Source organism: Convolutriloba macropyga, chromosome 2, assembly GCF_964194025.1.
Source record: "Convolutriloba macropyga chromosome 2, txConMacr16.3, whole genome shotgun sequence".
Lineage (NCBI taxonomy): Eukaryota > Metazoa > Xenacoelomorpha > Acoela > Convolutidae > Convolutriloba > Convolutriloba macropyga.
The window spans coordinates 71,345,002-71,362,277 of NC_134469.1; the positions used below are offsets into that span (position 1 = coordinate 71,345,002).

A 17,276-nucleotide genomic window follows, 5' to 3' on the forward strand; every position below is an offset into this window, starting at 1 on the left:
CACGAAAAATGAAGGATAATAAGAAGGTATGATTAGATCCTGATTACATATGATTCTCCGAGATTTAGCAGATATTTATTCTCTTTCCGCTCCTTTTGTTGTTCCCCCGCTGTACAGTATCCCAGTAAAATTCATAAAACTATCACATTAAAACTGGTTCTATTTATTCTGTTTTTTTTTCCGACAAAATTTTCCATTTGTTTTTATTTCTCTGCTTTTTTCATCCTTGACGGTACCTTGCATCTAATTTTCGTATTCCCCAAAATAATCCAAAACATGGATTGTAAAATACTTGTAAGAAACCTGTCGTAAGAAATTTGCAGCGAAGTAGGAAAAAAAGAATTATTGTGCACGATATCCAGATGGACCACAAGTCATTTTTTAACTTCTCGAAGTAGTGGTTAATTTCACTATGTGAAAGTGACGACTCAATTCTCATACCTCTCGATTGCAAGAGATGAAAAACAAAAAAATAATAGGGAAGGAAGCAAATGGAAAATATAACTAGAAGCGAACTGATTGCTCAAATTCATCTTCTCCGCGATGGAATCCGCGTAGGAACCTAAGCGAGCGATGTTAGTTTTGCAATGACTTGAAAAAAATAAGGATAATCAGAAGCATGGAGTTGTATCTCTATAGTTTTCCACACTTTGAAAACTGATGATCTTATGATGCTATTTACTTTGAAGAAGTTTTTTAGTGCTGGCTTATTTTTTCAAAAAATGATATAAAAAAATTATTCTGCTTAAAATTATCCATATCTTAGTTTTGCATTTCTTGTTTATTCTGGACGAGTACAAAAACGCTCAATTTAGGGGGCTTCAGCAACTTTATTTTGAAACGTTTTCTGTTGAGAAAAATATTGTTCCTCTACCCCTGGCTTCTGTGATGTTTTTAAAAACAAAAAGTACCCATTCCAAAAAAACTTGGAGTGCAACATGACAAAAATGGGGTTAGACATTAATTCCACGTGGACCCTGAGCTAGTTTTACATGTGACAGAGTATGTTGTACAAATTTTATTACGAAAAAACGAAGATTGAGTGAATACGTGCTGAATATGGCCGGGATAGGGATTGAAACCGTTTGGGAACAAACACTGAAATTGTAGCGTTTTTGAAAAACCGGAAGTTTGTGGCACAGTTCTCATTCTTCACTTATATATTGTAGGATATGGAAAGATTTGAGGAGTCGTTGTTTTAACCTTGGATGAAGTGTTCTTTGTGATTTTATAACTTTTTGTCAAAAGCAGGTTTAACTGGATCGATACTTTCGACGCACAAAAAAGTATCAATAGAAACTCTTAAATATTGAGCAAATCCTTAGCATAACCTATTTGAAAAAACAACTAATACCTGCGATTAAAATCTTTGGTAGATTTTCAAAAAGCTTTTCATCTAGTAAACTTTTGCTAAAATCTCTGGTAAAATTGCAATGTGCTAAAATTGCCCTGGCTGAGACTAGATGGCGAACTTGTTAGAACTTGTTAGTTTCTTACAAAAAACTGTTTTCTCGTGAGAACTTGCACGTCGAACGAATGACATGTAAGTACATTTTCAGTCCAATGATCAATTTGTAAGAAGTTGTAAGTCGAAGGGTTGGCTTGTAAGAACTTGGAAATTTGTAACTTGTTTCTTAGAACTTAGAAGTTTCTTAGAAATTAGAAGATTCTAAGAAGTTAACCATTCGAGTTTGACTCGCGCAATGCAAAAAAGTTGATAGCATTTTGTTAACTTCAAACCTCACAACGCTTTATTATCTTTGATTACTAACTAATTTTGGTCGAACTAGTCTAATTGAATAATTTCCCCCATTAATTCTTTTATAGAAATGAGATTTGAAGTGCTAGCTCTATATCCAGGTAAAAATTTAAAAAATAGTTGAGAAAATTGTTTTAGCCGTTTTGTTTTTTGTTAAATATGCCGCAGTTAACAAATTCTGTTCAAGTGCTCTCATTTTTCTAATGTAAAGTTTAGTTAAAAAAGGATCGGTACAATTTTTAAGACATTTCTCTCAAGAAGTCGAACAAAGACAGCTTCTTGTTAACACAGTCCGTCAGCAAAACTCGAAGTTCTCTTAGAGCTAGAATTTTTGTGGTTTGTTTTTGTTTAATTTTTTTTTATTCGTACTTGTTGTAAACGAAAGGTAAACATTTTTTGACATTAGGTCTGATTGAGCACCACACCAAAAGTTACAGTTAGTTGCTGATGTTCACATTGCATTTGCGATTAGAGAAAGTTAGTCTTGCTTCTCTTGCATCTTTTAAACCGCAAACGAAGGTTAAATACAGCCAAGTTCTTTATCTACGCAACTAAAGTATCTCACTAGTTTATAGTTTTCATTCAAACCCAGGTTGAGGTCCCAGACGGAAAGTCGGATGTCCAGACCATCCCTGACGGAAAAAACCTATGTTCAGACCACCCCCGACAAAAAGTGCCTATGTCCAGACCTCCGTGCGTTCATCAGACTTTTCATGTGCTCAAGATCAGAATTTTGTGCGTTCAAATGACTTTTCGCGCAATCAAGTCCATGTTTTTGTGCGTTCACCACACTATTCGTGCGTTCATGATCAGATTTTTGTGTGTTTTTCCGCGTTTCCAGACTATTTAAATTTGAACGCACGACATCCCCGTCGTGCAATCATCTGGGTCTGGACGTATCGAATCTCCGTCTGAGACCTCAACTTGATAACATATACCCTGTCCATTTTAGTTAGAAAAAAAAATCAAACTCATTTCATCAAGCAAGACATCCAGTCATTACTTTCCGTCAAGAAAGCAGAAAAGTTGTTTTATTTTGATATAAATGTTAATATTAGTGTTTTTAACACGTGTATTTTCCAATTCTACGTAATATTTTTCTTTAAAAAATTGCCACACAAAGTTGATTTTTTGAAACGCTTGATGCCCAAATATATAGAAAATAGAAGTTTATCGAAAAGGATCATGTTTTTGATAGTTGAAATTCTATAACAATGTATTTGCTTTAGATCTTTGTTCAAACGTTGCATATTCGATCCTTAATAAAAACTGTTATGGGCTAAAAAGGAAAGAAATGTATTATTCCAGAAACTGAAGAAAAATCAAATTGATATGTCACTATTTCCTTCAATTAATGACTTTTTTAATAAAAGATTTTTTCTAGAGCATGTTTTAATTTTCTGATTTTTTCTAGAGCATGTTTGATTGGCTGTATTAAACCCTAAAAAAAGTTAGTTTTATCTTAAGAAACGTCGGGGAGTAATTGGGGAACCGACACCCTGGGACCAGAAAACCAGAGAACATAGGCCAAAATTTACAAAAATTTACAAGTTAAAAATATTTCTATGAAAAAAACTAAGCTGACATTTTTTGGGCTCTCTGAGAGCGGAATAATTCACGATGAGAGGAAATTGTTGATCGCCGATTGTTTCCTTGTCCGGATTTTTGCACTTCTGCAAGTAAGATTTGTGAAATTTGTGTCTTGATTTTGTTTCCAATTTCACCTGATTGTGTCCATTGACTAAAAAGTTAAAGAAGACTAAACTTATGATGATCAGATGGACAGTTTTATTTACAAAATTTTGCTGTAATTCAGAGAACCTAATCATATAATGGTTTACTAAAATAGTTAAAAGTTCGAACTCGTCATTTTAATTACGAAAAGGTGAGCGTTGTTCAACAAGAGCCCTGTACAACAAAGTTGTCAAGCGGACTGTAATGCTCTCAAACTAATCAGGGCCACATCTTTTTGTTGAAATGATGAATGATCTCCGATGGTTTGTTTATGGACCATTTCAGTTCTAATATTTCAGTCAATGATGAAAAACAACGTATGAAATGATTTTTTGTTAAAAGTGCTGTTTTAACTTGCTCCAATTTCTGACTGCGGAAAGATCTAGGCTGGTTTCCATAGGTTGTAAAACACATCGCACTGCTTTGCAGCCAACTTAATTTTGCCGGCCACTACAATGTGTGCAGTTGGCCAATGTTGACAATTAGTATTCTATTCCAATTCATTGGGGATTCAAGGAATTATCATGCATGTTTTCGAGCTTGTTCATTACGTTGTTTTTTCCATATAGATATTTTAATTAGTTGACTAAGTGATAACCCTGCACTAGCGCGCATTTAAGATTAGCATTAAACCATGAGAAATTACATTGTGTGTTTACAATGTCCTAGTCATGTTCAACTCAGATTTTAGACGTTACAGAGTGTTTGGCAGAGCCGCTCGGGGTCAAACCAACATGTCTAGCATTTTCTGCTTTAAATCCACAAATGAACAAAAAACGACTCTGTTTAATCTTTGCATTTATAATTACAGCCTGCTGAACTTCTGAGAAATAATGCGTGTTGATTTTTCGCACCCAGATTTTCCGCAAAGTATTTCGAAAAAAAAAACGTGAACTCACAAGAAAATCAGTCGCGTTTCATTGGAATTTTGGCAGTGTTAGTGTTATCTGATATTACTTCAAAGTTACTTTGAATTTCATTTTGCCCCTGGTCATTGGGCCTTGTCGTCTAAGAATTCCAATTTTCACCGAAAATTTTGTATCAAACTCCAAAATTTTTTACAATACTAGTGGCAAGAACAGAGTTCTCGCCATTATCCTCAAAACCAATTTTGTTTGGTTATTCTAACCAAATTAAAAGCCAGGCACTTCGACAATTCGGCAATTCCAGTAGCTCATACCAACGTCCTACAGTGCTAGTTTTGGAAAATTAGGGGCAGAAGTTTTATTTTTAAAGAAATCATGGTCTTCGATTTTTTATTTTCATGGATGTAAAATATTTGTAAGAAGAAACCTGTCGTAAAAAAATTTGCAACGAAGTAGCAAAAAACAATTATTGTGCCCGATGTCCAGATGCACCACATGTCATTTTTAACTTCTCGAAGTAGCGGTTAATTTCACTATGTGAAAGTGGCGACTCAATTCTCATACCTGTCCATTGACAGAGATGAACAACAAAAAAATAATGAGGAAGGATGCAAATGGAAACTAAATTTAGATGAGAACTGATTGCTCAAATTCATCTTTTCTGCGATGGAATCTGCGTAGGAACCTAAGCGAGCGGTGTTAACTTTGCAGTGACTTGAAAAAACGTGTAATCCGAAGCATGGAGTTGTTTCTCTATTGTTTTCGCACTTTCTTAAGTGATGGTCTTATGAAGCTATTTAATTTGAAGAAGTTTTTTAGCGTTATCTTCATTTTTCAAAAACCGATTCACAAATTTTTGTGGATAAAATTATCGGTATCTGAGTTTTCCTTGCTTCTTTATTCTGGACGAGTGTAAAAACGCTCAATTTAGGGGGCTCCAGCATCTTTATTTCGAATCGTTTCCCAATAAGAAAAAATTATTTCCCGAACGCTGGGTTGTGTGATGTTTTAAAAACAAAAAGTAGCATATGGAAAGAATTGAGGGGTCGTTGTTTTAACCTGGGATGAGACCTTCTTTGTGATTTTATAACGACTCAACTTTTTGTCAAAAGCGGGTTTCACCAGATCAATATTTTCGATTCACAAGTAGTATCAAAGTAAACTCTTAAATAGTGTTTAAATCGTTGACAAAATCTATTTTAAAAAAATCAATTCCTGTGAATGGAATCTTTGGCTGATTTTTATAAAGTTTTTTAACTTTAACTAATTTTTTTTTACATACAACAAACTTCAAAAAATTTTGAGTTGTTTGTGCCATATATAATTAGTACATTTTTTTAAAAAATCTTTGGTAAAATTGCAATGTGTTAGAGTTGCCCCGGGTTAGACTAGATGGCAAACTTGTAAGAACTTGCTAGTTTCTAAAAAAAGACTGTTTGTTTGTGTGAACTTGCGCGTCGAACGGTTGACATGTAAGTACTTTTCAGTCGGATGATCGACTTGTAAGAATTTGTAAGTCAAAGGGTTAACTTATAAGAACTTGAAAATCGAAGGGTTAACTTGCAAGAACTTGGGAACTTGTAACTTGTTTCTTAGAACTTATAAGTCTCTTAGAAATTAGAAGTTTCTTAGAAGTTAACCATTCGAATTCGAATCGCGCAATGCAAAAAACTTGATAAGATTTCGTTAACTTCAAACCTCAAAACGCTTTATTATCTTTGATTACTAGCTATTTTTTGTCGAACTAGTCTAATTGAATATATTCCCCCTGTAATTTTTTTTATAGAGATGAGATTCGAAGTGGTTGTTCTATATCCAGGTAAAAATTAAACAAAAAATGTGAAAAATGTTTTAGTCGTTTGGTGTTTTGTTAATTATGATGCAGTTAACCAATTCTGTTCAAGTGGCCTCAATTTTCTAATGCAAGGTTTAGTAAAAAAAAAGATCGGTACAATTTTTCAGACATAATTTTCAAGAAGTCGAACACAGACAGCTTCCTGTGAACACAGACCGCCAGCCAAACCTGAAATTTTCTTACTCCTAGAAGTTTCGTGGCTGGTTTTTGTTTAATTTATCTTTTGATTCGTACTTGTTGTAATCCAAAGGTAAACTATATTTTCGAGATTAAGTCTTCTTTATGCCCGCAACTAATGTGTCTCACTGATTTATAATTTTCATTTAAACCCAGGTTGAGGTCCCAGACGGAAAACCGGATGTCCAGACCACCCCTGACGAAAAGTGCCTATGTCCAGACTTTCCTGCGTTCACCAGACTTTCGTGCGCTCATCAGACTATTCGTGCGTCCATGATCAGACATTCGTGCGTTCAAGTCCAGACGTTCACGAGTTCATCAGACTGTTCGTGCATTCAAGATCAGACTTTCGTGCGTTCATTTGACTTTTTGGGCGTTCAAGTCCAGATTTTTGTGCGTTCACCACACTATTCGTGCGCTCATGGTCAGATTTTTGTGTCTGCGTTTCCGGACTACTTAAATTTGATCGCACGACACCCCCGTGGTGTAATCATCTGGGTCTGGGCATATCGACTCTCCGTCTGGGACTTCAACTTGAGAACATATACCCCATCAATTTTCATTAGAAAAAAAAACTCATTTCATCAAGCAAGACATCCTCTCATAACTTTCCGTCAAAAAATTTCCTTTATTTTGATATAAATGTTAATATTAGTGTTTTTAACACGTGTATTTTCCATTTTTACGTAAACGCTTTTCAAAAAATTGCCGCACAAACTTGATTTTTTGAAACGCTTGATGCCCAAATTTAGAGAACAGAAGTTCATCGAAAATGATCAAGTTTTTGATGATTGAAATTCTATAACAATGCATTTGCTTTAGATCATTGCCCAAACGTTGCATATTCGATCCTTAATAAAAACTGTTATGGGCTAAAAAAGAAAGAAATGTATTAGTCCAGAAACTGAAGAAATTTTCTGGAAGAAATTTTCCCATCAATTTTCATTAGAAAAAAACTCATTTCATCAAGCAAGACATCCTCTCATAACTTTCCGTCAAAAAATTTTCTTCATTTTGATATAAATGTTAATATTAGTTTTTTTAACACGTGTATTTTCCATTTTTACGTAAACGTTTTTCAAAAAATTGCCGCACAAACTTGATTTTTTGAAACGCTTGATGCCCAAATTTAGAGAACAGAAGTTTATCGAAAATGATCAAGTTTTTGATGATTGAAATTCTATAACAATGCATTTGCTTTAGATCATTGCCCAAACGTTGCATATTCGATCCTTAATAAAAACTGTTATGGGCTAAAAAAGAAAGAAATGTATTAGTCCAGAAACTGAAGAAAAATTAAAAAAATTTGTCACTATTTCCTTCAATTAATGACCTTTTTTTTAAGCTTTGATTTCTTATAGAGCATTTTGGTTGGCTGTATTAAAACCCTAAAATAAAGTTATATCTTAAGAAACGTCACAGAGCAATTGGGGAACCGACACCCAGGGACCAGAGAAGCAGAGAGCAGAAGCCAAAAATTTACAAAATATTAAACCTAATTTAGATGGATGACCTTTATATATTTCCCGGGACGAGGATATTTGCTAAATTCAAGTAAAATACGCGGTAACCAGTGCTGAAAAATGTATAATTTCCCTTAAACATTTTGCGTTGAATGCCTTGACTTTATGTCTCTAAATTCAAGGCAAAAATATGTGAGATAATTGTGGTGAGTTATCTAAATTTTCAACACTAGTTTCTGGCGATTTTAAATAAATTTGCGTTTCTAAGCGTAGATATTACTTATTTTTGCGTTAGTGTTCTTACATATATTCAACGCTGAGACCTATGGCTATGAGACTTGAACAACTATCCTCCTGAATGCTTGCTGCCTCTTCTAACACTGTACCACAGTATCTTAGTTTTCTTAAGAACAGCTCTCTTCGTAAATTGGAATGTAATATCACATTAGAAGAGTAGATCTTAATTAATTTTGTGCTTCCAAGCGCAGTTTTCAAAAAAAAGTCAGTTTTTATGGAGGCATTTAGTAAAATTTTTGGCTCTATAGACAACCGTCGAGTTTCTCTAAATTAAAAATTTTGTTCAAAAATTCAGTTTTCAATGCCCCTGATATGAAATTGATTTTCTAAAAAAATCAGTTTTGGGACTCAAAACTAACACTAAACCTAACCCCCATGTTCCTAACTACCTCAATCCACCTACAAGCCACCAACACAACCCACCCACATAGTTGATGCATCAATCAGTTGTTTTTGAAAAAGAATATCAACAAATTTAATAGTCATTTCTAAACCAGCTAGTGTAAAAAGAAATTGTAAAGTGTACTGGAAAGTGTTCAATTGAACATATGCAGGGTTTCATCAAAGTGCTATAAAAATGCCATGCCAATCGTGTTTGATTTGAATAAATATTTCTTGTCTGAACTTGAGGGGACAAAAATTGGACTATCGCATCCTAGTTTGATTAACGCACAAAAGTCTGGACATGAAAGCACAAAAACCCGGTGAACGAAACTAAATCCGTTGAACGGACAAAAGTATGAATATAAACGCACGAAAGACTGTCGAAGGCTCAGAAATGTGGATATGAACGCACTAAAACCTGGTGAAAGCAAATAAACCTGCAGGTGAACGCACGAAAGTCTGGACATGAACGCACGAGGTCTGTTGAACGCACGAAATTCTGGACATGAACGCACGAGGTCTGTTGAACGCTCGAAAGTCTGGACATGAACGCATGAAAATTGGTTAAACGAACGAAAGTTGGGTGAACGCACGAAAGTCTGGACATGAACGCATGAAAATTGGTTAAACGCACGAAAGTCTGGTGAACGCACGAAAGTCTGGACATGAACGCACAAAAATTGGTTGAACGCACGAAAGTCTGGTGAACGCACGAAAGTCTGGACATGAACGCACAAAAATTGGTTGAACGCACGAAAGTCTGGTGAACGCACGAAAGTCTGGACATGAACGCACGAAAGTTTGGTGAACGCACGAAAGTCTGGACATGAACGCACGAAAGTCTGGTGAACGCACGAAAGCCTGGACATAGGCAACTTCCGTCTGGGACGGTCTGGACATAGGTATTTTCCGTCTGGGACGGTCTGGACATACTTGCTTCCGTCTGGCACCTCAGCCTGGGTATGGTTTCATCAGATACTGCGTTTTAAAACTTTGATAAATTTTTTGTCAACTGACGGTTTGGAACATTGTGCATGCAATCGAACATTACAGATCCACCTTGTTGAAGAAAACTATGTGAAGAGTTTGCCATTTTTGCGCATCCTTTGGCGCGTTGCAACTCAATAGTTTCAGAATATCAGCTCTGTGTTGCGTGTGTACATATTCAGCTCCTGGTACTTATTCAGCTCCTGATGTTTTCTCACAATTTCTGTTAATTTCCATTGCGACATATAATTTTTATTATTTGACATTTTTATTATTTCTTTTTGGACATTTTTATTATTGCTTGAAGAGGTTTCTCGACCAATTTATCTAATTTCTATTGAAACAAACAACTTTTAGCATTTTATCATTTCATAGATATTAAATAAATTTGCCATGCCAGGCCCGCTTTAAAATATCGTTTTTGAGAGCTTTTGAAAGGAACATATGGAAGATATTGAATTTAAAATAGAATACGATAGGTTTGCTGTAATGCTTATTTTATTTTCTAAATGATAAGGTATGTCCCATTACCTCACCGAACAACAAGTTTAAAGATATCCAAAAAGGATGCTTAATAAGAGGCATAAGCTCTTCGGCAAGCACCCACACTGGCATGTTCAGCTCAATTTTTTACATCTGTGCACGCTGGAAATGTACTGATGTCGATCCTGTAAAATCAATAGACATCACCAGATTATAGCCAACGCTTAGAAAGGAATTAAGCTCTATGCCCTTCATCTCATAACTGCTGACCATAAACTCACAAACTGCTCACAAAAGAAGAGTTCATTGTTTGAAAATTGTGTAACCCAATGAGCGAGGAGATCAGACAGTCCTTTACATCTTTGAACTGATAGCACAGGTTGAGAGGTCGACTATATGATAAGACAAATGAAGTCGAGGTAGTTTAGGTGGAGGGGGTAATTTTCGCACTTTAATTACACGGTCGAGACCAAAAATAGTTTTGACACAAGGCTTCATAGGTTGACTCAGCGTCTTTTCGTAACCCCATTATCGGTAGACCATACTTTCCTTTCATGAGTTCACCTCTCGACTAAGGAGGTCTCCTTGAGGACGAATTGTCAAAACCCCATGAACAGATTCATTCCCGGAAAAATCCTATTTGCAGCTCAAGAAAGCAGGAACAAGTTTGATGTAAACAGAAAATGTGATGAAAACAATTTATTCAACACCAAGTTTTTAGGACCTGTTCAGTACAAAATTCCGCGAACACTAGCATTTAACACCGAATGCCTTGAAAAATGGAAGAATGTCTGTAATGCATTTGCATCTGAATGAACCAGGAGAATTCTCACATCCTATAGCTAGATTTCCACAATTCTCTCGCAGATCACTGCACTCGTTTATATCTGAAACAAAGACCCACGGTCAAATACGAGCCAAATTAATATATTGCATCTTCCCTGATTTAATCTAATAAAAAATGAAATTGTAAAATAAATTTGAGAAAAATAGAGAAGTTTCTGGAATAAAAATAAAAATAGCTGGCAGATTGCCTGAAAATAGCCGCAATAGCTTCGTAGATCTGCAGTCTAAAAAACAGTAAAAAAAGACAAACCAGAAAAATACTCTGTTACTAAGAAAAATTGATGTAATATTTTGATTAGGAATCTGTATAAATTATTGCTGCTTCTATTAGCTGCCCTCAAATAGAATGACAAGACTCACTTTACCTATCTCTGAATTAAAGTAAAGAAAAATTAACTTCAAAGTGAGGAAGTCATTTTTGAGAGTGAGGTAAGTCACATGTGACCAGAAGCTTAATCACTTGAATGAACAAAAAACTCTCTCCACTGAGAGTGAGAAATGACGTCAATCAAGCACTTCAGTTAAAATTGCATGAACAAATTAACCAATCGCTTTTTCGCTGCACTTCCTGTTTCGGCGTGACCAAAATCCTTACTCCAAATTGACTTTAAAAGTCATGAAAACGTGTGAACAGACCTTAAAAAAAGACAGCGCCAAAATACAAACCAAATTCTTTGAATTCTGAAAAACCAAGAGAAGGCTAATAATAGCCCCAGCTAGCGCTGTGCGGTTATTAAAAAGTAGGAGGAACGTTTTGTTGATTAAACTAATATGGCATCTATATTAATTTTTTGTTCAAGGTGTTCATTAGGTTTTTTCATCTGTTAGTTTTTCAATTATATAAATACAAGAAAAAATTAAACGAGACTTTTTATGAGTAGCTGTTGGCATTATTCCCAATAAAGGCCAAATGTTAGTTTTGCATAGACTTGCAATATCGTTGCCACGTTCCTGCAGGATCTTGTAAAATTAACATGAGATCCAGATTCGTGATGTAACTGAAAAGATATAACCTCCTTCAAAGTTTCCTTATGCATCAAAATTTGATTAGAATAGGAACGCCAAGACAAATTATAACTGAATAATTTTTTATTTGAAACCTTGAAACGCAAAGCACTAATTTCCTCAATTTAGGACTCTTTTTGACTCACCTGCACAATTTCTCCCACTCGAAGATGTGTATCCTGGTTTGCATGCACAGGAGAAACCGCCATTATTGTTAGAGCAGACTGAATTTGTTCCACAGTCATTAGCACTTGTCAAACACTCGTTAATATCTGAAAACCAAAATACGTTTCGTTTTACTTCCGACAAATGATCACATCTTGCATGGCAAAAGGCAAAACGTTTTTCTTTCACAGGTGAGTTTTCTAAACATTTCAATTTTTCAGTATATTTTGTCATTTTTCCTAGTCACGCAGCAATAAAATCTGCAGGATTGAATATCAAGTCCTAATCGTTCCGTGAATTGGCATGTCTTGGATCAGCACTGTATCGGCGCTCAGATCATGTAACATTTGAAACAAGTCCCCAGTCTTGAGAATTCTTGAATTAAGTTTTGGCCAGGAACTGGCAAATCTTGAGTCAAGTCTTGTTCAATCCAAGACAAGTCTTGATTAAAGTCTTGAGCACGGTTCTAATTGTTGATTTATATTCACTTCGTTTTGTAAGAAACAAAAAACGCCGCCAGTTACAATAGCTTGCTTTCAAAAGCTATCCACGAGAAATCGCAAGAACTTCCATAAAATTTCTTTTGAGGTAAAAACGAGAAAACATTTACAACGTCGCCCGAATATACCAGTCACGGATAATCGTTTTTTGCCCATTGAATATGTGGCTTCGAACTGGAGCTATAGGATAATAAAGGTTGGTCGATAACCATTTCAGAGATAGCTTGCTTGGCCTATTAACTTTCTAATGAAAAAATTTAGACAATTTTTTTATGAGTCACTTGCAAAAAATTAAAATATTGTTTCCTCAAAAGTCAAGTTTTCTTAATATCTTTGCACTGGTCAAGTCACGAGACAGACTTTGAATTGAAATTTTTACCCAGAAGTGCATCTCACTAGAGAAGTATTGATCAAGAAGACTTCAGACACGGTTGGGCTGCCTTTAAGTTGATTTTTGATGAATCATGAAAAACTTTGTAATTTCCTCTTTGTTTTCAAAGAAACGTACATTAAAAATTAACTTAATTATATTTCAGCCTGCGATTAGCATGATAGATAGTTTTGGAGAACTTTCAAGGTGAAATTTAGAGGTTTTTAAAATTTTCTGTGAATAAGTATCATTTACCAGCGCAATTTTTTCCAGTCGGCGAAGAGTATCCTGCTTTGCACGCACAAGTGAAGCTCCCAATGTTATTTGTACATAGTGAGTTCGCCCCACAATTGTGACTGTTTGCAGAACACTCATTAATGTCTGTGGGAAAAATAAAAAAAAGTTACGAAGTAACATTAAGTTTCATCGCCTGAAATTCCATAATCCTTGGACAGGTATGCACTATTGTTATCCGATCAGACTTCGGAAAGTGAATTGTAGATAATCGGACCCAAGAAAAAATTCCAGACCAATGCGTGGTAAGACCAAGAGTGTCACAGCAAGTGTCACCACGAGTGTCACAGACAGAAAATGTCTATATCCAGAAAGACCCCGGCAGAAAATCCCTATGTCCAGACTTTAGTACTCTCGATAAATTTTTTTTGCGTTCGTTGTATATTCGAATTCCAGACCTTAGGGTGTTCGTATCAAGATTTCTATGCGCTCACATCTAGTTTTATTTGCGCTCACCTGACTTATACGTGCACACCGGACATTTGTGTGTTTATGTCCAGCTTCCTGTGCGTTCAAAAGAAAGATTGTGCAACCCAGATAATTATGTTTTCTAAATTTATTTCAGTACCAAATCAGTTTATTGCGGACTGAACTGACATTTTACACGATTCATAATCATAACTATCGCATTTTTTTGACATGAAATAAGATTGAGCCAAAACGCATATTTTTAAATAATGTGATGTCATTGAGAAGTGCAGAGTTCTTCTTGGTATTGCAGCCATTTTCATCAAAAAAAAAATGAAACGCGGTATTTAAGTTGCAATGTAAACTGAGTTTTTCAATGCAATTGGAGGCGCTTTAGATTCACTTAAAATTGTATTAGGATTTGCTTCGAGCTGAATAAAAATTTGGATAGTTATGAGCAGCTTAGTTGCTTAATACCTTCGATGCAAATTTTAAACTGATGATTTTCTTTTTAAAAACATATAACAGAAAGGGCATTTTCATCTAATTATTATCAAAAGCTGTTCAAAACGATATTCTATACAATACTTTTACGGAGAAAAAACTTACCATGATTACCATACATAGGCAAATCACAATTCAAGTCTTACAAATTTGCAAAGTATTGATCAAGACTTGTTAAATATTTGAAAGATGATCGATAAAAAAATATGATTTGAGATATCGTTTTACACAATTTTACTCTTATTTTTTACTTTAGGGTCTAACAAATTTAAAGATAAAGTTTAAGCAGTACAAAATTAACGCTCCAATTTTCTTCAATTGCAACCACGTAATTATTAATCCATTGCGAATTTAAAGAAACATCAAATTTGCTTTCATGTACTGCTTCGTGACACCAAATATGAGCCTAACTTCTTTTTTTCAATTTTTTCCGAGCTCAATAATATTGACTTTCAAGTTGCTCAACAAGCATTATTTTGGTGAAAAATGGGCACCAATTTTCCTTTCGGAAAGAAATTTGAAATTATTACTTATTTTACCGGAAACATTACTTATTTTACCAACTATCTAAAAACCGCGATTGTTTTTTTTCTTTGGTCAGCATTGATTTGACTTATTTTCCATGACCTTTAGCCTCCTCTGAGGACAAAAACTGAAACATAGCAAAAACTACAGATTTTTTTAATGGAAATCTCAAAACAACTTAAATTGCAAACTTTTTTCGGCTGGCACTCTGAAAGATGTAGATCAATTAACGCTTATTTACAAAATCCATATACAAGTCAACAGAGAAAAAAAAACCTACTTTCAAAATCTTTTTATAGCAATAAGCATTAATCATCAGACCTTTCGTGCGTTCATCAGACCTTTCGTGCGTTCATGATCAGACTTTCGTGCGTTCATCAGACCTTTTGTGCGTTCATGTCCAGACTTTCGTACGTTCATGTCCAGACTTAGGTGCGTTCATCAGACCTTTCGTGCGTTCATATCCATACTTTCGTGCGTTTCTCCTTGTTTCCAGACTATGTAAATTTAAACGCACGACACCCCCGTTGTGCGTTCATCTGGGTCTGGAGATATCGACTTTCCGTCTGGGACCTCAACCTGGATTGCAGTAAAGTGCTAAAAAAGATAAATGTTTTTTTTATCTGATTGCATACTTCTTTCTTGATTTTTTGCAAGTATTAAAACATGATAACATTTAGTTCATGTCAAATCAGCATTATCTCTGAAATTATCAAAAATTTTCCGCACAGCTATTTTTCTTCTTTATAACGAGTTGTTTCACAATGCTGCATAAATATCTTCCGATGTAAACATATAATTGTTTGTTTCTTTTTCTTATATTTCTTCTTTTTGTTATACTTTGATTGAACGATAGTGACTGTCCATTCAAAAACTTCATTACACTGAAGGAGCACCCAACATTGAACTTAAAAAGTAAAACAAACTGTTTTGAAAGACGGTCATTATTCCAGAAACACATTTAAGCTCCAACTCCACTAAAAAGGTCACCATTTATAAATTTAGGGTTTTTTTATTCGTATATAATGAGTACCTACACCTCTAGCATTTTCGGTTCTATCTATTGCCTAAAAATAACTGCCTTTTATTTTGTTTTCGCTCGGGCTACATTTCCGATATTCTGACTGCAAAACGGAATAAACTAACAACTAACAAATTTACTTGCCTTTCAAATGTAACAACTTGGAATTCAACTCGAAGAGTCTGGCTCTCAAAACGTTGAGTATCTTCTACTGATATAAAAAAAGTTCCCGTAATTCCCGAAACGTAATCCTTTTTTTTAACTTGGCTGAATAAATGGACTCTCTGAAAATCTCAACGAATTGGACAAGCTATTTTATTATAAACAGCGTAAAGTTTATTTGACAAGTGAAATAAGTATATGAAATAATAATTTTTTTTATTTTTCAAACCGTTCGTGATTTTTGTTCTGAATTTAGGGGATCTAATGCTTTATTAATTCAATATATTTGTGTTGCCAGCACGTCTATTGAAGAAGACATTATCAAGAAGCTTAAACTGATTTGAAAACTAGTACAAAAATTTGAAATTCAAAGACATATTTAGATTATTTAGAATGTTGGAAAAACGAATACTTTCTATCAAGAATTTAGAAAAGACTAATGATTATCCATCTTTATCAAGATGATTGAAAACTTGCCAGCCTTATTCGCAAGATCTCTGCAAGATATGAATCTTGGCAGAATTATGAACATGCGACCTGATGCTGCAAAAAACGCAGTAAAGGTAATTTGATAATTGACGTTAAATCACCTGCACAATTTTTCCCAGTTGAAGATGTGTATCCTGTTTCACATGCACAGGAGAAGCCTCCATTGAGGTTTGTACATATAGAGTTGGCTCCGCAGTCATGATTGTTTGTGTTACACTCATTGACGTCTTAAACGACAACATTTAAGTACCGTATTCAGAATGCATGGCTACTATTAGGCATACTATTTGAAAGGTATTAAGATTGTTAGAATAGCACAGGGAATAATTTGAAGCAAAGATTTGAGACAAAGCCATTTAATAGAAACTGGAAGGAAATGAGAATATAATAAGCAAAATTCGCAACTTAAAATCTCCTGTCAAAACATGGGTCATTTTTGTTCACATATACTGATTGATAAGGGTTTATAGAACTCGCTTTATTTGTTCATATATATAAATGTCCAACATGTCCTTAACCTTAGCGGCTGCAAAATCCTTCACTATATAATGGCACGAGTTTTGTAACTCAGAACGTACTAAGGGGTAAAAACGGAAATGTTATATAAATTTATCATTTATTGTGTTATCAGTTATCAAAAAAGCCCAATCACCAAGGTCTCACTAAAATTTCGATCATCTCAATACTCAATGTACTTAAACAACTTGCAAAAAGTTAGATCATAGCTTGACACGTCAACTTTGCCGTCAACTTTGCGTACAAAGAGCACAAATTTCTATATCACCAAAAACAACAACACGAACTTCAATCGAGATCTCTTTTGCTTTGGCAACGGGTGGGGTGTGGAGTGATAGAGTCTGCATAGGCTACTCAACGGTCTGATTACAGCCTGATTAATACCTAATTCAGAGTCTGTACGCAGCGCGTCACCTACAGTCTGGGTAGTCTGATCAGAGCCCCATCCACATTGTGGATAGTCTGA

General features: G+C 34.9%; 2 protein-coding genes across 2 annotated transcripts in view; one reads left to right on the plus strand and one right to left on the minus strand.

Annotated features, from left to right (window-relative positions):
- The window catches only part of LOC142334674 (ubiquitin-fold modifier 1), a 286,602-nt gene that overhangs the window by 145,764 nt on the left and 123,562 nt on the right, over positions 1–17,276 (plus strand). The gene's annotated exons all lie outside the window — the stretch shown is intronic.
- Positions 10,738–17,276, minus strand: part of LOC142334983 (uncharacterized) — a 49,921-nt gene continuing 43,382 nt past the window's right edge. The window contains exons 12-15 of the mRNA XM_075383310.1: positions 16,396–16,521; positions 13,147–13,272; positions 12,003–12,128; positions 10,738–10,892 (exon numbers count right to left, since the gene is read on the minus strand). Coding sequence (XP_075239425.1) covers positions 10,756–10,892; positions 12,003–12,128; positions 13,147–13,272; positions 16,396–16,521 — 515 coding nt within the window. The 3' untranslated portion in view covers positions 10,738–10,755. The remainder of the gene's footprint in view (positions 10,893–12,002; positions 12,129–13,146; positions 13,273–16,395; positions 16,522–17,276) is intronic.